This window comes from Myodes glareolus, chromosome 2 (assembly GCF_982192425.1).
Source record: "Myodes glareolus chromosome 2, mMyoGla1.1, whole genome shotgun sequence".
NCBI lineage: Eukaryota > Metazoa > Chordata > Mammalia > Rodentia > Cricetidae > Myodes > Myodes glareolus.
Window position 1 is genome coordinate 85,985,370 of NC_142027.1, and position 22,105 is coordinate 86,007,474.

The 22,105-nt window shown below is 48.7% G+C and overlaps 2 protein-coding genes across 2 annotated transcripts; one reads left to right on the plus strand and one right to left on the minus strand.

Annotated features, from left to right (window-relative positions):
* Positions 1-443: 443 nt before the first annotated feature.
* On the plus strand, positions 444-10,059 carry Gtf3a (general transcription factor IIIA; the record flags this gene model as incomplete). Its single annotated transcript, XM_048419384.3, has 9 exons — positions 444-707; positions 3,122-3,222; positions 5,009-5,105; positions 5,704-5,792; positions 7,104-7,177; positions 7,631-7,711; positions 8,159-8,388; positions 9,493-9,591; positions 9,805-10,059. Coding segments are annotated over 9 exons (1,200 nt in total), but the record flags the coding sequence as incomplete, so codon positions are not given.
* Mtif3 (mitochondrial translational initiation factor 3) lies at positions 9,263-17,497 on the minus strand. The gene is given in 5 exon segments (XM_048418545.3): positions 9,263-10,261; positions 11,184-11,216; positions 11,218-11,342; positions 13,481-13,914; positions 17,248-17,497. Coding segments are annotated over 4 exon segments (807 nt in total). The 5' UTR covers position 13,914; positions 17,248-17,497; the 3' UTR covers positions 9,263-10,045.
* Between the last annotated feature and the right edge of the window lie 4,608 nt (positions 17,498-22,105).

The following is a 22,105-nucleotide window of genomic DNA, read 5'->3' on the forward strand; positions in this document are numbered from 1 at the left end:
CGACTGAGAACGGCTCCAAACACTTGAGGACTCAAAACCAAAAAGAAAGTCGGCAAAACACTCATCAGCATATTTGCCCTCAGAAATTACTGTTTAATTGATCCTGATAAACTCTGGGTTTTGGAAATTTGAAAAATCCTCACGCTATGCGAATGAGCAGACAAGCTTGAGATCTACTGTGTCTGGGGTTTGTGGCAGGAGGCAGAGGGCAAACCCGGAATGTGAAGAACAGGCCATCTTAAAGCAGGTTGGCACTTTGGGCCCTTAAGCAGTGCTTCCGGTTTCAGTAAGCGCAGACAGCAGAGCACAAAGCCGGCCTTTTCGGACGCATGCGCAGCCAGGCTCTTCTGCGGGGCCTCTCTGAGCACGCGCAGTGGGCGGGGCCTGGAGCCCTGCGAGGCCGCGTTCCCGGAAGTGTGGAGTACGGGCGGGAACGCTGATTCCCTGTACTGTCCCAGCGTTCCAGAAGTGGCACGTGGCTGCCCCGCCTCGGCCGCCCGGGCCGCGTCGCCCTGGAGCCGCGGGTCTCGGTCGCGGAAGCCGTGTCGTCCCTGACCATCGAGGACGCGTTCGTCGCGGCCTGTTCGGGCCCCGCCCCGCCGCGCCCCGCGCTCCCCAGCAGGTTCATCTGCTCCTTCCCCGACTGTGGCGCCAGTTACAACAAAGCCTGGAAACTAGATGCGCATCTGTGCAAGCACACGGGGGAGGTAACCTGGCCGTGGATGCGCGTGGCGAGCCCGGCGTGGGGGCTGCGTTCTAGTCTTGGCCTTGTTTGAGCAAGAACGGAGGTCTAGGGCAGCCCTTGCCCCAGTCATTTGTAGGGGGTCAGACCGGTACTGGGATCTGGAAGTCAGATACCTGACACACCCATTTGGAGAATCTCTGCCTCCTAGAGCTCCTGCCGGGGAAGGCTTAAGAGTTCCCTGCAAGCAACAAGTGTACACTCTTTTAATTGCAGGGCTTTGGTCAGGTATCAAGGCTGGGTAAGGGTAGACAGGTAAAGCCTTCCTGTTTGGCTCTTGCCTCTGGCTCCTCTCTTGGCACACTTACCCATTACTGCCATCCCTCCTAGCATCTTTTGTGACTTTAGCCCCTCTTCTCCTTGCCCATTCTGGTCCTGTTGAACTAGAAGTCCAAACATCAGGAAGGAGTTGCTCCAGACACCACTCTCATAACCACAATTGATGCAAAAGCAAGAGGATTTTTATTCTGTCATGACAGGGCCCTTCAGGTTCAGGATATGAAGGACCCCCGATAGCTGTTACAGTCCATCTTTTAAAGCAAAAAGCCACAGACACAAGGGGGGAACTTGTAGGTTGTTTTCCAACTTATTGGATTGGCTTATTTAAAAGGTCACTAGCAGTGGTTGGTCTATTCCAGGGCAGGAGAATAGCTGCGTGGTCAGGTGAGATAAAGGGAGAGCATCTGTGGCCCTCCTGACTGTGTTCTAGTGACTAAATCAAACATCAGAAACTGAGTCAACATCTGTGGGTTGTCTTTGCCTTAATTCCCAGAATGGAGTTATGTTTGAAGATTATTCACAAGGACACAGGAGGATGAACAGTCCAGCATGTGTGTGTGGGGGGGGAGGGAACTGTCCCGTTTCCAAGAGACAGTGAGTGTAAGGTTTTAGAAAAATGTTTTAGGGTTGAGGGGGCTTACAAAGGCATTTGGAGTCTTTCAGTCCCACATTGGTCCGTGTCTGAGGCAGAGCTTGCCTTTCCTTCTAGACCAGAAATGCTGCACTTTGGTTGGACACTAAGTTTTATTTATTGTCCCACAATAATTTGACTAGTGTCGACCCTACTCTGGGACTGCAGCTGAACAAGGTTCTTTGACTCTGTTCTGAGCAATGCGGCTCACCTGTGTGTTCCTGTCCACTGGCTGTGTAGTACTGTGAATGAGGTCTTGGTACCACTCTCCTGGATTTCAGAGTATTTCCATAGTTAGGTACACCAAACTGGATGTTGGGACATGAGATATATATAAAATCTTTACTGTGGATTCACCAAAGCATCCCCTCCCTCCTTCCAGGGTCCCAAAGGGAGATTGCAGTTAGGTCTGGGAGCTGTTTCCTTTGTCCGCCTTGCACCTATGAGCTTTTTCAACTGTGATGCATTTATTTTCCTGTATCGGTTCCTCTGGCATCTCTTAGTCCAGACACTGAGCTCCCTGGGATGAGACAACCTGCTCCCTTCCTCTGCCCCGAGTTCCCATTGGTTGGGATGCTGTGGGAGAGATGTGCAAACAGGCCATATGTGCTCATAGCAAAGTAATCTTGAAAAGGTGTTTGCTGGGGAAGCCTGGTCCCTGCTAGGAGTGGGTTAGCCTGCTTATTTCAGATGCTGCCTGTCTTAGGGTTTCTATCGCTGTGACAGAATACCATGACCAAAAAGCAAGTTGGGGAGGAAAGGGTTTATTTGACTTACACTTCAGCATTGCTGTTCATCACTGAAGGAAGTCAGGACAGGAACTGAAACAAGGCAGGATCCTGGAAGCAGGAGCTGATGCAGAGGCCATGGAGGGGAGCTGCTTACTGGCTTGCCCCTCATGGCTTGCTCAAGCCACCTTATAGAACCCAGGACCAACAGCCCAGAGATGGTGCCACCCACAATGAGCTGGTCCTTCCCCCTTCTGATCACTAAATGACAAAATGCCTTACAGGATCTCATCAAGGCATTTCCTCAACTGAGGCTTCTTCCTCTCATGACTCTAGCTTGTGTCAAATTGGCAGACAAAACCAGCCAGTACACTCTCCGTCCACAAAGCAGTGACCTTGTGAGAAGATGGGGTGCTTATGGTGGAACTCATTGCAGCAGAATTAGCTCTTGCCTGCGTATAGCAGGCGCCTTGCTGAATGGACACAGTCCTGGAGAGGGAGCCTGAAGCTTTTGCCTACCACAGATCAGACTTGTAACAACAGAGCTGATGAGGTGGCTTGGTGAGGAGGGGCACTGGGAGCCAGATCTAAGGACCTAGATTCCTGGAACCCAAGGGTAGACGTAAAGAACTGATCCCCAAAGTTGTCCTCCGACTTCCACATGTATATACTGGTACACACATACACAGTCAATCAATCAATAACTGTAACCTTTTTCCTTCCTCCCCCTCTTTGTGCCAGAGGCCATTTGTTTGTGACTATGAGGGCTGTGGCAAGGCCTTCATCAGAGACTACCATCTGAGTCGACATGTCCTGATTCACACCGGAGAAAAGCCTTTTGTGTGAGTAAGGGATGACTAGATCTTTGCAGTGGGTTCTGTGTTGCACGTAGCCCTGGCAGGATGATTGCTGATTCGTAGGATTAAGAATGGAGGGTGCGGGCGAAATGGCTTAGCGGGTAAAAGTACTTGCCACCAACCTTGACAACCTGAATTTGAACCTCAGAGTGTGGCCCATGACTCAGGCTGGCTGCTGTCAAGAGCAGGTGACTTTATGACAGTGGTTTTGCTCTCAGATTGTATAGAGGGCAGTAGGCATGCTGTTCCCATTTCAGGCACCATGAGCGTTGAGTAGGGTGGGCTTAGGTCTGAGCTAAGCCATGTGTGTAGCCTAATTGGAGGGGTAGTGGGGAGGAAACTCAGGTACATAACCCTGTAACATGAGGGACCGGCTTGTTGGGGTATTTGTCCCGCCCAGTACCCCACAGCTGGCAAGCCCCAAAGAAAATCACACACAGGACTCCATAAGATTATAAACTGATTGGTCCCTTAGCTCAGGCTTCTTGTTAACTCTTGTAGTTTATATTAACTCATTATTCTGATTTATGTTAGCCATATGGCTTGGTACCTTTTTCATCTGTCAGCTCACATGTTGCTTCTTAGGTGGTCTGGGCAGGAATGGTGGAGGGAGCTTCCTGCTTCCCAGAATTCTCCTGTTCTTGTTGCATCACCTCTACTTGCTGTCTGGTTTTCCTGCCTATACTTCCTGCCTGGCCAATCAGCGTTTATTTAAAACATGATTGACAGATTACAGACAGTTCTCCCGCACCATAACCCCCCTCCCATATGCTGCTGTGGCTTCTGCACTGTACCCCCTCATTGTGCCTGCTGATCTCTTGACCCCTTGCCCAGGTGCACAGTGCCCGAGGGGCATCTTCTAGTGCAGCGAGACTGGGACAGGAGTCCTCACTCATTGCTCAGGCCATGCACTCTTCACGAGGGACTTAACTCCTTCAAGGCCAAGGGGAAGTGGAATGGCTTAGTGACATCCCAGAGGGGACAGTGGGTCACAGTTCTGTGCCAAGTCTATTTTTTACGTGTAGTGACAATCCTAGAGCCAGGCTCTTTTCCTTGTTGAAAATGCAGTTTATGGGGATATTTCTCACAAAAGTTAGATTATTAGATTCTAAATCAAAATGGTGGAACCTGGAGCCCGAGCAGTGTTCAGGCATCTGAGGCCAGCGCTCCCCTCCCTTTGCCAGTGTACAGGAATGGGTGAGCCTGTGTGCATTTTGCCCAGAGTGGACGTGCAAAGCATCCTGTTGCACACCTGTCCAATCTGAGGCCTGCATGACATGGTTTGGCATGTGGTGCTGTCCCCCACCCCCGACACACACACAGGACCTTCCACCAAGCCACATGCCCCCCCCCCCACTCCCTCCACACACAGGTCCTTCCACCGAGCCACAATCCCAGCTTGACACTTTGGGATTTACTAAAAGGTTACTTTACAGTGTTCTTGGGAATCATCAGCTTTTATAATGTAGAAGAATGTGCACATCTTTTTTAAAAAAATACTATTATTTTATGTGTATGGGGGTTTGCCTGCATGTATTTCTGTGTTGTAAGTGCAGGGTGCCTGTGGAAACTAGAAGAGGGCATCAGATCCCCTGGAACTGGAGTTACAGGTGGTTACAAGCCACCACGTGGGTGCTAGGAACTGAACCTGCGTCCTCTGCTAGAGCAGCCAGTGCTGTTACCTGAGCCGTCTCTCCAGCCCCAGATGTTCACACCCTAAACCTCCTTTCATGTTAGGGTGTTATATTTTGGTTCATACAATCTCTTGCAGTTGTGAAGATAATGGCTGTAACCAGAAATTCAACACAAAGTCAAACTTGAGGAAACACATTGAACGCAAACATGAGAATCCACAGAAACAGTACATAGTGAGTATGGCTTTATGTGCCTCAGCTCTGACGATTTTCACATTTGCCACCAAAGTGAGTTCGCAGAAGGCAGATTTTCTCTTGCTGGGTCTGCGAGGCCCAGCATTGGCTGTCCTCATCATGTAAGTCCCCACTTTGCAGACTCACTTTGGGCACCCTGTGTTACTGATGGCTACCCCAGCAGAAGCATGCTTGCTTTTCTCAATGTCATTGCTCTTTAAGTTTTGAGATGAAGCATTTCACAGGGACTAAGTGGGTAAAGTTTATACTTCCCGGAGGCACTTAGATCCTGAGAAACTGTTGTTTAATTTTAAAAGTTTTATATTTATTCATTCTATTTTATGTGCAAGTGTTTTGCCTGCATATGTGCCTGTGCACCACACACATGTTGGTGCCTGTGGAGGTCAGAAGAGAGTGTCAGTTCCCCTGGAACTGGAGTTAGGGTGCTTGTGAAGCACAGGTGGGTGCTGGAGTCTGCACCTGGGTCCTCTGAGAGAGAAGCAAGTGTTCTTAACCACGGAATCATCTGTAGCCTCGAGAGGACTTCAGCAACTGTTGAGTCTCTCCCTTACTGAACAGTGCATTTATTTCTTCACAGTGCAATTTTGAAGGTTGCACGAAGGCCTTTAAGAAGCACCAGCAGCTGAAAACACATCAGTGCCAGCACACGGGCGAGCCGCTCTTCAGGTCAGTGCTTTGCCAACACTGCAGTTCAGAGTGAAGGACAAAGATCAGGGTCCTGAGCGGAGCTGTCGTGTGTGCCCATGGGGACTTGAACAGTTATATTTGTTTTCACGTCTCTAAAAATCATTTTGCGTGTGTGGAGAACAGCTTGTGAGAGTCTTGAATGCTGGCTAAGCTTGAAGCGAAGGTGAGGAACCGCCTATTCGGCTTTATGGCATGCCATCCTGAAGACTCTTTCTCTACAGAACGGAAGTAATTGGGCTCTGCCGGCACTGAGGGTTTCCTGAATACTCAGGACACTTGGGGTGTGGTGTGGTGGTCAGGTGTGTGTGTGTCAGGGAGCCTGCCTGCCTGTGTGATGTCTGCCTGCACAGTTGGGCTGACCAGGGCCTTGCTTCTGGCTCCCACCGGCTGCGCTCTGCCCTGTGCTGCTGCAATGACAGTGCCGTGTCACCCACAGGCCTGTGGCCCTGGCGCTGCCCTGCTGTGCGGTTTTCACTGGTGCTGAGGAGCTGGCACTCGGCCCTTCTTTCCTCACTCCCCTGCAGCCCTGCATCTGCTGTTACCGGCTACCTTTCCTCCCTGGTTGCTTCCCTTTTCTGTTTTCTTGAGCCAGGCTCTTGCTGCAAAGCTAGGCTAGCCTTGAACTCTCAGTTGTCCTGTCCCTGCTCCTCAGTGCTGGGATTGATCAAAGGCCATGCCCAGAAGCAAACACCATTTGGTTTGGTTTTGTTTGTTTGAGACAAGTTTCTCTGTGTAACAACTCTGGCTGTCCTGGACTTGCTTTGTAGACCAGGCTGTCCTTGAACTCACAGAGCTCCGCTTGTCTCTTCTTCCCTCCCGAGTGCTGGGATTGAAGATGTGCGCCACCACCGCCCAGCTTCAAACACCATCTCTTGTTGGTATTTTTCTGGTGCTGGTCTCCAGCACCTCCAGGACCTGCGCTATGTTCTTATCTGACAATGGGTAGCACGTTGGCCACACCACAGACAGCTCAGGATGGTCCAGTGTCACCTAAACCAAGTCAGCCAGCCTCCTCCTGAAGTAGCTTCTGTAGCCACAATGCAGGGTATTTTCAGAACTATGAGAACTTTTAATTTGATTACATAAACAAAAGATGTGTGATTTTTTTCTCAAAATAGCTTGTTTTGCTCCAGAACTGGCCAAGTCCCTGGTGTTCGTATTTAGGGCCATAGATGAGTCTTTATTTTGGTGACAGATTTGGTGTGGGAAGCGATGGGCTCCGGTGAGAGGATCTCAGCCAAGTTCTCCACGGTAAGGGACTGGCTAACGCTTCCTGTGCTGCTTTCTCAGGTGCCCCCAGGAGGGATGTGGGAAGCACTTTGCCTCACCCAGCAGGCTGAAGCGGCATGGGAAGGTTCACGAGGGTAGGTATAGACGGGCACTATGCTGGCACTGAGAGACACACCGACAGCAGGATGTGCTTGCTGCTCGGGCTGCTTGGCATCCTTGGTCCACTCCATGGTCACACTAAGTACACAGAGCTGTGACCAAGGACCCTTGTCATTGCCATTTAAACCCAGTGTGGTATTAAGCACCTGGCTGTGCCTCGAGTTTATTAATAACCCCTTTTGTGTACCACCTGTGCATCTTTCTAGTTAGCTACTCTAACGTGCGCTAAATAAAGGTTTAGACAGTCGAAGTTGCCAGAGCAGTGAGCGTAACACCCCCACTTCATTGCCTCCAGCAATGCGGCACAGTTTTGAGAGAGGAGAAAGACTACACGGGCACACGGTTCCTTTCTGGTTGTCATCAGGGTTGCACTGGGCCTTCAGAATAGGCAGTGGATAATTTTTTTCTTTTTTCGTTTTTTTGAACAGGCTATCTGTGTCAAAAGGGATGTTCATTTGTGGCAAAAACATGGACAGAGCTTTTGAAGCACATGAGGGAAGCCCATCAAGGTAGGCGGACATGGAGGTGAGGGCGGGCATCGGCCCTGGGGAGCTGATGACCTACTCTGAAAGACTGAAACGCACACCGATGCTGTAACGGAAGGGCTCTGCGTCATGTGTAGTGCTGGCTTCCTGGGCTGCACATCTCCAAGCTGGTGCTGCTGTGCACTTGGCTTTCGTGAGACTCTGCAACGCCGCAGGGCTTCTTGGGAAACCTTGCTGCACTTCAGAGGACAGAGGCAGATGCCTGCCCAGTCACCATGGTAGGGACACCTGCTCCTTGCCAAGTGAAGAGTCAGGGAAGTTGGGAGTCATGAGAGAACTTGAGGGGTTCGGAGCCAGCGGCAGTGAGACGAGGGGTTGAAGTTTCCTCTGACGTCCTCGGTTTGTGTGTAGTCTCAGGACTAGATGTGCAGTAATAGATAGAGGTTGGCTAAGTGAGTGTCTCCCCGCCAGAGGAAGTCATCTGTGCAGTGTGCCAGAAGACGTTCAAGCGCAAAGATTACCTTAAGCAGCACATGAAGACTCATGCTCCTGAGAGAGATGTGTACCACTGTCCGCGAGAAGGCTGTGGGAGAACCTACACTACCGTGTTCAACCTGCAGAGCCACATTCTCTCCTTCCACGAGGAAGAGCGGCCGTTCGTGTGTGAGCATGCTGGTTGTGGCAAGACGTTTGCAATGAAAGTGAGTGTCCTGCTCCAACAGGTGGTCTTCATGTCCAGCCTGCAGAACCCCAGGTCCCCATTCTGACCCAGCCGGGCCAGAAGCCCCAGGTTTGGAAGGTGATGAACTTATTTCGACAAGTGCTCTACAGTAGTGGTTCTCATCCTTCCTAATGTGATGACCCCCAACCATAAAATTATTCTGTTGCTACTTCATAACTGTAACTTTGCTACTGTTATAAATCATGATGTAAATATCTGATATACAGGATATCTGACAGTCAATCCCAAAGGGGTCTTGACTCACAGGTTAAGAACCATTGCTCTAGGGGATTCTGGCTGTGCTGTGGGAGAGCCAGGCTCCTTTATCTCCACTTACTTAGAGAGCCAATACTCTGTGAACTTGTAGACCATCATGTAGGGCCTGAGAAAGGAGGAGGGTACCACAGATGGGCAACCTCTGGACTGTGGGATCTTGGCATGATTCACAGTGTCAGTTGAGAACATGGTTCCTAGCAAGGGATTGTGCTGTTTGCTTCAGCCTAGCTGGTCTCTTAAGCTCTTACTATGGACTGTAAACTCGCCAAGCATAGCTCAGATCAGTCCACACTGTGACAGGTGTTGTGGTGACCACTGTTGCCAGCCAGCAGGGCAGGGGCCAGATTTCAGTCTGGCGTTTAGGGATGCCACAGAGAGTCAGCTAAGCAAACACGAGCTGGAGTTCAATCCCAGTAGGCTTCCCTTCTCAGGCAAGATCTAAGTCAGTAGACTGCAATGGAGTAAATTTCCCAGCATGGCCCTTGGAAAAGACTGTGAATGTCACTCTGCTGAGGAGTGAAAGTCTCCTGGGGAGTTGGGTAGAAGTCAGATTCATTCCACAACAGAAAGGCAGCTGGTAGTTTGCAGCATTTCATGACATTTTAATGTTAGCAGATACCCAAGAGTTTTTAATTTTTTAAAAGCTTAATTATTGGAACCAGCATACATGTGGTTCTGAGCCGCCATGTGGTTTCTGGGAACTGAACCCGAGTCCTCTGCAAGAGTGGCACATGCTCTAACCACTGAGCCACCTCTCCAGCCCTGGACCAGAGGTTTCTAAAGTGGCCTTCTTTTTCCTGCACGGCAGCAAAGCCTCATAAGGCACAGCGTTGTACACGATCCTGACAAGAAGAGGATGAAGCTCAAAGTGAAGTCGAGCTGCTTGGACCAGCACTCAGCTGTTAAGGTCTGCTTGGCATCTGTCCCCCGCAGCCCCCTCCCTAGGCCCTGCCCCCACTACCTTATATATGTCCACCTGTTGAAGGTGTGACTCTCCCTGGCCTGCCCCCACCGCTGTGTGTGTCCACCTGTTGAAGGCGTGACTCCATCGAAGTGGATGTGACTGTGACACAGCAATTCTGACGGGGAATTCAGTTGTCTGTTTTCCTTACTCCCAAAGGTAAAACCAGCTCGGGAAAGACGGAGCTTGGCCTCTCACCTCAGTGGGTACCTCCCTCCTAAAAGGAAACAAGAGCCAGACTCCTCCGAGCCTAAAAGTGCACAGTCCAGCAGCAGCCTGCAAGGCCAGACGCTCCCACCAGCTGCATCACTTCCCCTCCACTGAGCAACACTGGCCACATGAGGGACTCTAGAGCAGCCAGCAGGAGCTTCTGCATGAGCCTGGATTTTTTTTATTAAAGTCAGTGACACAGAACGTCTGACTCCGTGTTTCTGTTGTCCTTGCTCAGAGTGTCTCTTCTCTCCGCCTCCTGAGAGTCTCTGTATGCCTTCTCTTCTTTCTTGCTTAAGGGACGAAAAACACACGTGGAGGCCATTCCTCCTTTAATGGCTTTTGGTCTGCTTGAGAAGGTTGCTATCCCAGGCATAGTCTGGAGAATCTGGTTAAATATCTCATCCTACAAAGGACAACAGTGCAAGATTAGTTTAAACTCTGTCTCTGACACTGTGGTGAAACTGAGCATTGCACGTTGGAGCTTCTGTGACAGGCCGTGCAGTTCCCATGTCTGCTGTGCACAGACATCTGCACACTCCATGTGTGTGCCAACACTGACAGACTGCAGCCTCAGCTCTGTCACAGCTAGCCTGCCCATGCTTTCCCAAAATCAGGCACTGGCTTTGGGTCTTGGCAAAGTACCGTCCTTATGCTGAAGGGAGGGAAGTAGGTCCCACCTGGACTCAGTCGGAAGCAGCTGAGCTGTGCCCTGCGAGTATGTGATGCAAGCAGCCTAGGCTGCAAGCCCACTGTACCAGCGCACCTTTGGTGTGGATAAAATGAGCTAGGATTAAAGCCAAACAGCACAGCGCAGAAACTTCAGCGACTCTAAGGAATAAAGTTCTCCAGAGAACAGCTGAATAGAAGAGAATCCTATGAACTATCTACTTTTTATATTTTTAAAAGAGAATATAGCTTTTATATTACAATTCTTAAAAAACTGTGTATGGGTGTTCTGCCTGCATGTATGTATGTACACCACATGTGTGTGGCGCCCACAGAGACCAGAAAATGGTGTCATTCCCTGGAACTGAAGTTAGAAATTTGTCAACTGCTATGTGGATGCTGGGGGTTGAACCTGGGTCCTTGGTAAGAGTAGTTTATGCTCTTGACCACTGAGCCATCTCTAGTCCCCAGAACAGGTTACATGTGGCAAATACATTATAATGGAAAACACATAGTAGGTGTACAGTTTGACACCAGGAAGCTGGTACCACACACGGTCGTAGTTACTAGTAGTTCTTTGCCTGTAGTCTTCCAATTTCTCAACAGTTGTATTTTTGCACGGGAGAACAAAGACCCAGCGGGTGCTCACACCTACTCACCGGCTCAATCCCTGGCTGGTCTGCATTTTTCCCCCTTTTTTATTGTGACTTGAACGTGGTATTTTTTCTCAATCCACTGCTGAATCTGTTTACTCTTTGTGTCCAAATCATGCTGTCCAATATTTGAAGAAAAAATGAGTTCCTTTGTCACAGCTGGTCCTGGGTGGAAACAGTGAAGTTTATTGCTGGGTCTGTTTCCTTTGAAACAGCTTTCCACACACACTGGGAAGAGTTGAGGCCCACAGTCTGAGCCTGCATCTCATTTCAGCTGAAATGGACCATCAGCTGATTTTTGAAATGGGGGAGACAGGCATAAAGGTTAGTTGTTTCTAATGTGCTAAATTAATAGTTAAAATCTGCTACGGCTTGTGTGTATGTGTGCATGCATGTGTATGCGTTTGTGCTTGTGAGTGCAGATGTGTGTGCGTGCGGTCCTCCCCTCCCTTGAGAAAGAGTCTTGTTTGCACACTGTACACCAGGGTCACTAGCGTGTGGGCTTCCAGGGACTCTCCTGCCTCCGCGCCCATCTCCCCAAAGGGGCAGGCTTGGAGTGCTGCTGAGACTGGATTTTACTTGGTTGTGGTGATTCAAACCACTCTTGTGCACAAGCACTCTCACCCACTGACTCCGCCCCCAGACCGTGTGTCAGGCTGAGCTATGACTCTGCAGGAAGACCACCCAAGAGAAACAATTGGGACATAGTGGACAACTCAGAGACTCGCTCAGACAGCAGAAGGGGAACCTTAAGCAGTGGCTCCTCACTGTCACTGCTGAAAATCACTGTGACAGTACCGGGAACACAGAGGCGCTGCATCCTGGCCCATTTAGGTTCACAGACCCCAGAGTGCACACAAACACTCATAAGAATAAAGAACTGGGAAGAGGCCGGATGCCAGGGAGATAGATTAACAAATCAGATCCAATAACTTACCCACAGCTATCCTGTGAACATGGGATGTGCCATTTTAAAAATCTACATACTGTTTCTGAACATCAGTCATATTAACACTGGCTTAAGTCCATGAGAACATCTCTTGGGAGGGTGGAGGAGACGCCAACTTTTCCACAATGTTTTAAAACCTGAATCACAGCCAGATTCACTGATTCTGGATGATAGACAACTGTTTATTACCTTTCCTTTCCTTTGTATTTTTGTTTATTTTCAAGACAGGATTTCTGTGTATAATAGCCCTGGCCATCCTGGACCTCGATTTGTAGACCAGGCTGGCCTTAAACTCAGAGATCCGCTTGGTTCTGCCTCCTGAGTGCTGGGATTAAAGGTGTACGCCACCACGACCACCTTTATTACCTTTTCTTATAGGTCTTTGAAAAGTTTCTAGCACTCCTTGTTTTCCACCAGTTGGCCCTGGGTCTCTATGAGAACGGAGTGGAGCCGCCAGGCTCTCCAGGCTCCCGGCCTGCTGCACATTTTCTGGCTGTGACATGGTTTGATATCCTGCCCTGACCTCCCTGACCTTGTTAGTTTCCTATAAACGTCTGTTTTCTGGTTAGCATTCCTGGGGTGTAAAACAGGTTAGCTTTCCTCACAGCACTCAGCCTCATACGGTGGGACCAGTCCCCCAATCCTTGTCACAGCATGAAGCCCATGGAATGGAGTCTTCCATACCCGGGAGCCATAAAAGCCAACCCCTCCTCATTCAGTGCCCAGTTCCTGGTCTCCAGGTGGCTTCCGTGACAGGTGCCTGAAGGTGACTGGCCATGTGCACAGGCCAGGGGTACTGTGAACCGTTCCAACATTTATAAAGGTGCTTGAAAAGCAAAATGACAGGAGGGAGGTTGGATCTGGAAAACCTCTCTCTCGAGTGTCACTTCACTGCCCCGTCAGCCACATGGCTCTCCACTGCATCTGGAGCCCAGGCTGCAAGATGACGGTGACTTCCATCACTCTGGCGGGCTTACATTGTCTCCCCCTACACTTGACAGTTTTTAAAAAAGAAGTGATGGACATGGGACATCAAAAATGAGGGGAACGGAAGTGAGGGATGTGCACCTCCCTGCAATGATGGTGAAACCAGGCACACCAGAGTTCCTGGTTCCTCATGCCCCTCTGACACCTTGGCAAACATGAGCGAGTGCTGCTGTATTGTTCTGAAGCTGTGGTTCTCAACTTTCCTAATGTTCTCCCCTTTAACATAGTTCCTCCTGGTGTGGTGACCCCCAAGCATAAGATGATCTGATTGCTGTTTCGTATACCCCTGTGCAAAGGGGGATCTCGACCCACAAGTTGAGAACCACTGTTCTGATGTATTCAAGGCACCAACATTTAAAGCACCTACCAGCTTTTGGGGTGGCCTTTTCCTGTTCCCGGAGCTTGAGCCGCTCCTGGTGGATCTGCGCTCCGGTCATGAGCTGGTACTCTGGCGGCTCTGAGCTGGTGTTCCTCTGCACCAGCCTCAAGTCCTGCTTGTCCATGAGCCTGATCACATCGGCTCGGTGCATCAGTCCCAGGTCACTGCCTTTCTCATCTAGGACACGGATAATCCGCTCGCTGATTTTCCTTCCAGTGTTAGTAAAAGCATCTTTCCTCTTCTGTCTCTTCTCACTGTGGGCATCTCCAGCACTACTGAAACCTTTGGCAAAGGTGAGGTGCATGAGCTTCATGGTGGAGGCAGCCAGGGACAGCTGTGCTGGGTCTGGCTTCGCAATGGGTTTTCTGAAACATCTTCCAATTGAGGTTTGCAGCGTCAACCTCTTCAGAAGAACAGCCATCCTGATAAAGTAATGGGGAAAGTGTATTACCACGCAATCGATGAAGCCATGGTCTGCTAGTATGGCACAGTGTGGTACAGGCGAGGCTGTGGCGCCTTACGGCACACAGACCATCAGAACCACGCGTAGGAAGGCAACACCAAGGCATGGTCCCTTGGCGGCTACCATCCCTAGTACAGCTGGTGACCAGACTGAGCACCACGGCACGACGCTTCACTCTCTACCTTTTCTTTCACATTCGTGACATCTATTGTTTCCTAGATCCTACAGTACCAGCTCAAAAGTCAAGTTTACCTAAGGGTTTGTTTACAAGGATGAAGTAGAAATGTCATTTCAGGGGCTCAGAGGTTAAGAGTCTCATCCTCTGGTAGAGCACCAGGGCGAGATCCCCAGCACTCATACGGTGTTCAAATGTTCAACTGTAACTCTAGTTTCAGGGATCTGACACCCTCTTCCGGCCTCTGAGGAGGCTGCACACATGTGGTGCACAGATACATATGCAGGCAAGCTCTTGAAAAATATAAGAAATATATATAATGGCACTTTGATTTTTTTAAAAAAATTGCTTCTTTACCACAGTCAAACAATAAAAAGTACTGTTCTCACTTCTCATGGTGCTTCTTGTGCACGCCTTTAATCCCAGCGCTTCAGAGGCAGAGGCAGTGGATCTCTGTGAGTACTGGTCTACACAGTGAGACCCTGTCTGAGGGGGAAAAAAATCACAAATTCATAAGAATGTATTATTCAGAATTCTTTACTGGGGACGTGGGAATTTGGCTCCACGGCAGAGCATTTGCCTAAAAGGTGCAAGGCCCTGTTTTAATCCTTAGCCCCCAAACACAGCAGCAACAATCTTGGAAAATCTTGGTGTAGAAACAATGTAATGAGCGGCATGTGTGGAAACTAGTGCCATCCTTCACCCCGAGGCTAGGATCAGTTACAAAGTAGCCAGCAGACCCTGCCTGCCCCTGTTTCAGTCTTTTTAACGATGACAGTCGGACCCTGACAGACAGCCCTTCCTAGACCAGATTCTCGGTTTCTAGATTTCCCTTAACAGGTTATAATTTTGTTTGGCGGTGATATTTCATTTACAGTTGGGCAGCATGAAGGGGCTCCCTCTAGCCAGTTGCATGATTTAAACGTTAAGGAAAACGGCTGTAATTCCCTTCAACACGCTGAAAATGCAAACATCTCTTAGGCTGCTAATTATCCCTGTGTGTCGCTGTCACACCCCAGTCCCACTGGAAACTGGTAAAATGGCAATGAGACTGAACGAGCTGAGTGTTTATTGTCTCTTTAGGAAAAACTGTCTGTTTATGTTGATGAGGAAAAGCTCTCTTCCAAGTATGGTGCTAACAATCATCATCATCACCACCACCATCATATTGCCACCAATGAAAACGGTACATTTAGGCAACAATCAAACACGTTCAGGTACAAGGATGATGCATGCCAAGGGGTTAGCCACACGCTGCCTCCAGATTAAGAAGCTGGCTGTGTTCAGTTGGAACCTTCAGCTCGCCCCTGCATGATCAAGAAAGCCCTATTCCTGGCCAGGCATGGTGGCACACGCCTTTTATCCCAGCACTTGGGAGGCAGAGGCAGGTGGCTCTCTGTGAGTTTCAGACCAGCGTGGTCTACAGATACAGAGCAAATGCCAAGACAGGCTACAAAGCTACACAGAGATACCTTGTCTTGAAAAAACAAAAAAACAAAAACAAAAAAGTAAACCCCATTCTCTCTCCCTCCAAACCTCAGCCTCTCAGAGAATCTCTAAGGAGGAAAGGGCACCAAAAGCCCTCTGCATTCTCGGCAACTCCTTCTCTGAAGTTCCCAGCACCCCAAGTCCCCACCTCAAGTGGTCAGCCTTTGACCATACTTGAGCACAAACCCAACTTATGGCGGACATGTCATCACCCCTCGCCTAGAGGCTCTATGCACTTCCAGCTTTAGTCCTGGCGTGTGACTTCTTCCGCCTCAATCTCTGGGGCTGGAGAGCTCCTGGGAAGTTGCTTTTTGTAAATAGACCTGCTTTTACTTTTTAAATTCGGCTTGATCTGGCTTACTGTGTCCGATACAGAACACCTGTTAGTTTGTACCTTCTTATTTCTGAGAAGCGGTCCTCACAACACGGCATTGCACTCTGCAAAAGTCTAATTTATGATGAATGGACACCTGAGCTGCTTGGGCTCAGGATCCTATGGATAAGGAACTGATTACAGTGTGATGCCTAGACTGTATTCTTCACAAGATAGTGATGATGGGGCTGCAAAGACCGTCTCTAGAACAAAACTTATGAATGCTTAATATTTGCTTCTTAAACTGGGGGCTGTGTAGCTGAATGTGGCAGCTGATTAAATATCATGTTGGAATGAGCAAGAATCAAAAATTAACTCACAAATACCTGCACAATGATCCCATGGTGCTTCCACCAGCATGCACTCATATTGCAACTAGCAACTCCACGGTAGCCTTTGTCCTCAACACAGCCTAATCTATGGCCACAATAGTGAGCTTGCCTGATCGCATCAAAACCCACAACATGCTTCGCACCTACTTTGCCATTAGAGCACACAGCACCAGCAAATGCTCACAGCCTCAGACACCTCAGTTCAGATTCAAGGCTATGACAAAATAAGAACTGCAAAGTGCTTACGGTTCACAACTTTTAATACGTCCCTGCTGACATTCTACTTCTAGTATGAATCAAATTAGTCTATCTCTGAGCTGTAACGTATTACAATATACGTTTATAGCAATATAAAAATTGCTATTTGAGTTGCTAACTTAGTTTTCTGAAATAATAATAATAAAATGAATTATGGCTTGGGATTGGACAGGCTTTCCAACAATTTCTGAAGGGATCCTAAACATACTAATGGTATTTATCACTTCATAGTCCCAAGCCCTGACATCCTGACACCTATTCACTCCAGAAGGAATGGGCTCGAGTAGATTCAATATATTGTGGACTCCACTTTGGCCTCCACTATAACTATGGATTCTCTCACCCCCACTTTCAGGAGTTTCAAAAGTCCGGGCACGGCGACGCGCGCCTTTAGTCGCAGCACTTTGGAAACTGAGGCAGTTGGGTCTCCATAAATTTGACGTCAACCTGGTCTACAGAGTAAGCTCCAGGACAGCCAGGGCTACAAAGTGAGAGCCTGTTTCAATAAAAGACAAAAATAAGGAAAACAAAAAACCCTCACGAGGTCTTCTAAGGGTCAGCAGCGGGCACGCCCACCCGAAGGACACGGCCACCAGGAAGCCAGACACACACTGCCTCCCCACATCCCGCACCCCCCCCCCCCGCCCCGGTCATGCGCGTGCGCACCTACGCGGAGAAAATGGCTGGGATTGTTGCGGCTCGGGAGCGCGGCAGTTGGGTTGGATCCTGAAGCCTGGGGCCGCCGTACCGGTCCTCCTAGGGTGCTCTGCATAGACTGTCTCCGGGACACGTCCTTCCGCCTCAGCCCCGCACCGCCGAGCCCTCACCTTAGCGCTACTCGGGCCGGGGACTGCGAGCGGGAGGAACCTGCAGATCGGTACACGGGCTCCGCGGAAGGACCGCGCCGGCTTCCGTAGCAGGCGGGACTTCCCGAGTCCTTTGAAGGGAAGGTGTCGCCAGCAGTCGCGGTTTCCGCTATTTGGATAAAGTCCCGAGGGCAGGGGACGACGGAAGTGCAGAAGTTCTGAGGAAGAAGTTGAGGAAATTGCTACTTACCTTCTGCTGTTCCAGAGGCGAAGACAACGTTAAAACGTGAAGTCCCAAGCGGGCCGGTGGTGGCCATTCCTTTAATCCCAGTACTCAGGAGGCAGAGGCAGGCAGAGCTCTGTGAATTCGAGGCCAGCCTGGTCTAGAGAGCGAGTTCCAGGACAGGCTCCAAAGATACAGAGAAGTCCTGTCTTGAAAAACCAAAAACAAGCAACAAACAAACAAACATAACCCAAAGTGAAGTGCCTGGAGCAAAGTCACTGCATCACTTGGGTCAATTATATTAATAGCAATATTAACAAACCATCAAATGCCTTATAAATGCGTTCCATAAATGTCTGGACTCCACTCTTCGGTATGAATACTGACATAAGAGCAATCAGGCTAGTGAAAACTCTGGGCAGCCAGTACTAAGCCTCCCTCCCAAGACAAGTGATGGATTCAGGTTCCAGTGCTGTCAGAACTGGGAGAAATCACAGCTCATCCACAGAGCTGGGGAACAGAGCAGTCGGGAACTTCATGGTCTGTGTTACACCTACTGGCTCTTGGGGTCCGCACCCCTGCCACAGGCTGTTAACTGTCCTACTTCGGCATTAGTCCCTGCTTCTCTCGGTTCTCAACAGGGGATTCCTAAGTGGTAGTACTTACATTCCTTTTGTGAGGGGAAACCATTGTATTTATAGGCTGCGTGTTAAATATGACAAGACTTGTCTTATTTAATTCTCACCAAATAACTCAACCAGGGTAATACTTGATTGCAGCTACTACTCTTGCATCAGTGTACACTAAGGCAGCCATGAATGGCTTCTTGAGAGCCACATCTAAGTCTTCCTTTTCCCATCAAATCACAGCCTCTGGCACATGAGCCTTGGATCTGTGATATTTCAAAGCCTGAAGCTGTTCTGTACGACCCAAAGACCAGTCTGGGGCCTGCATGCCGCTCATTTCCAAGTGAAATGAAGAATTAGAGATGCGTTTTCTTCTGCTGGGATTAATCCTTGATGGGAAGACGGAAGCATGGCTGTGTGGATACCTCTGGGTAGACAGGTCCACTACGGCCGCATGCGCCTGTATTTATGACAACATTTGCCACACTTCTAAGCGCTTAATGTGTATCAAGTTAGTTTAATCCTCCAGACACCCTTGTGAGCTACTGCTGTCACTACCCATTTCCTAGATGAGGGGACGGAAACATGAAGACACTATATGACTGTCCCGACATCACACAATTAGCAATGTAACAACTGTAACAAGAAGGCTGGATATCTTCGTGGTTACGAGGGTATTTCTCTTGCAGAGGGCCTGGGTTCTGTTCCCAGCACCCACAGCTGCCTGTAACTCCAGTTCCAAAGACCCCATGGCCCTGTTATTACCTTGGAGGCACCTCCATGCACGTGGGTACATGCAGACACACACACACATAAACAGATCAAAATAACTTTAAAAGATTTTAAAAGAAGAAAAAAAGAAAGAGTGAAGGGGACTGGGGAAAGAGTTCAGTGACGGATTATCCTTGTTTGATTGATTGATGGATTGATTTAGGGTGTAGAACCTAGTACTCACTAGGCAAGCGCTCTAACTCCGAGTTAAATCCCTAACCCCAGAGCAAGAGCACTTGCCCAGCATGTGCAAGCCCCGGTTTCTATCCTGAGTATTTAAACATAAAAGAAAGAGAGGGGAAAGAGGAAAAGAAAAGCTGACCCAAGCAGCCTGGGGCCGTATTCCTCGACAGTACTTGTGCCATTTCCCATCAGTGACTGGAAAAGAGACACGGCTCTGTGGAAACTAAGTCGAATGGACACAAGGAAACAGAAGCATTTAATATGTGAACAAAGGACTTACAGTTTGATAAGATTACGGTTAAAGAAATTTAACCAGCCAGACACCCCTGGTAACTGCTTTACCTGCTCAGTATCTTGCTGCAGCCCTCTTTGAAGGCTGTGAGACTTAGCGAATGGCTGGAGCAGCTGCCACCCATTAGCTGTCCTAACACCTACATGATGGTGGGTTTTTTTTTTTAACTGTTGTTTGTTTTGTTCTGTTTGAGACAGGCTCTCTCTATGTAGTCCTAGCTGGATTTCCCAAAGTAGACCAGGAAGGACTTGAACTCACAAAGGTCCTCTGTCTCATACAACACGTACAACAAGCGGCGGGCCCTGCTTGACCTCTTGAGTGCTGGGCTAGATGGTGAGTGTCACAGTACTGGACCTAGGATAGCGATTTTGCTTTTGTATTCCTGAGAGAAGTCAGACAAGAAGGAGGAATGCTGCTATAGACGTGTTCTTAGGACTTGCACCCCACTTTCCCCTTCAGCTCCTGAAGCCTGTTTTAGCCTCCATGAAATGGGATGTAGTCTATTTTTAAAAAAAATCTGATTTTTAAAAATGTTTTTAATGTGCATTGGTGTTTTGCCTGCATATATGTCTGTGTGAGGGAGTCAGATCCCCTGGAACTGGAGTTACAGACAGGTGTGAGCTGCCATGTGGGTGCTGGGAACTGAACCTGGATCCTCTGGCAAGAGAAACCAGTGCTCTTAACCGCTGAGCCATCTCTCCAGGATGTGGCCTATTTTAAGGAGACATTGGGAACAATAGGTTCAGCTTGGTGGTGGCAGGATTTGGAGACTCTTGAATGAAGACAACACATAACAACAAGCACCATGGCCTGAGACTGTCTTTCTCTCACCTATTTCCCAAGGCACAGTTTATGATTTGTCTGTCAAAAAAGAACTTCAGATTCTTTGGACAAATATTGGAATATTGGGGGTTTCTGTATTGAGCCTTTATGGTACCATTGCTGCCTCTGTTACACTTTTCACCTGTAACAAAGCTGTCTTATAGCTCCAGAAAAAGTCCTGTCAGGATGAATGTTTAACTAAGAGATGGCAGGTCTATAAGTCCTCAATATTTTTTTTTCCAAATTTCACTTTTATTTAAAAGATTTCGCCGGTCAGTGGTGGCACATGCCTTTAATCCCAGAACTCAGGAGTCAGAAGCAGATGGATCTTTGTGAGTTTAAGGCCAACCTGGTCTATAGAGTTAGTTTTACGACAGCCAGGGCTACACAGAGAAACCCTGTCTCAAAAAACTAAAAACAAAACAAAACAACAACAAAAAGACCAAAACAATTCTCCATGGAAAGTCTTTCAAAAATTCTGTCTCAAATTAATTTCAGAACAAGTGGTCCTTACACACCAAAGAGCGTGACACTGAGTCCAACCTCCCAGGGGAGCTGCTAGGCCACCCACAGCAGCCAGGACACCAAAGAGGGCATCAGAGAGGGCACCTTGGGATAAGCTGGTGAAGAGAGTCTGCACAGGCACCAGCAGACTCTCCCTCTTGCTTGGTGACTAGGGACAGTCACAGTTTCAAAAGCAAACCACATACTAGTGCAATCCTGAGGTTGCTTTTCAACTTGTAGAGATGTTGTCAAGTCTGCATGGGTTCATGACAGTGATTCTGTCAGTAAGGCGTGGGTGTAATGGCTGAAAAGACGCACATTCACCTTCTGCCTGCTACTATGGTGAAAGGGATGCGGGGAAACAAGATGTGCTGGGGCGGGGGTAGGCTTTGGCCCAGCGTTAGGAAAAGCATTCAAAATTTCCTGAAGATGGCCAGCTCCATCCAATGAGATGACTATCACGAATCCACGAGTCTGTTATCATAAACTATCACGACAAGTCTTCATGTTGACTGTATACTCTCAGGCGGGACCATAGGCCACTCACTCCAAATACCAATGTGCTGAATAAACAAGACAAAACAAAATAAAAACATCAGTAGGTTTAGCTGTGCTTTCAACATGTGTCGGACTTGAGAATCATCCTCTGTGTGGCACATTTATTCCGTGACTACTTAGCCCCCCCCCCCCAAGGAGACCTGGAGAGCATCTGGTGGTAGCCACACCTGTCTTGCAGCCCTTCATGTACCATAAGACTATAAATAGATCCAGAATACACCTTTTCATCGTGGATAAAGCCCCTCACAGCATCACACTCCAGATCAAGAATTTCTTTTGTCAAAAACTGATGACACCAATTATTAAAACACCATAACTGTAAATGGGCACAATAAGTGTGTTGGAGTCTACACAGTGTGATGAATTTTTCAAAAACTATCATGTGCATTAAATGCAATGTTTACATAAAGAGATGCATTTCTCTTCCATGCATAGTCTTTTTGCACAAATGAATGAAACAGAAAATGGGTTTGAATATCTCCTTTGGAAAAGCAAGGTGGTGGATGTTGGAGTGACTTAGCTAACTTTCATCACTGATGTGTGTGTGGTGTGTGTGCATGCACACACACATATGCACAAATGTGTAGGACCAGTGGATTAGAGGTCAATGTTGGCTACCCTTTTGACAAAATTTGGCAGTCTCATTGGCCTGGACCTCTCCCACTAGGCTAGGCTGGCTGCGCAGGAGGCCCAAGGATCTTCCTGTCACTGTCTCCTCAGCACTGAGGTTACAAGTGTG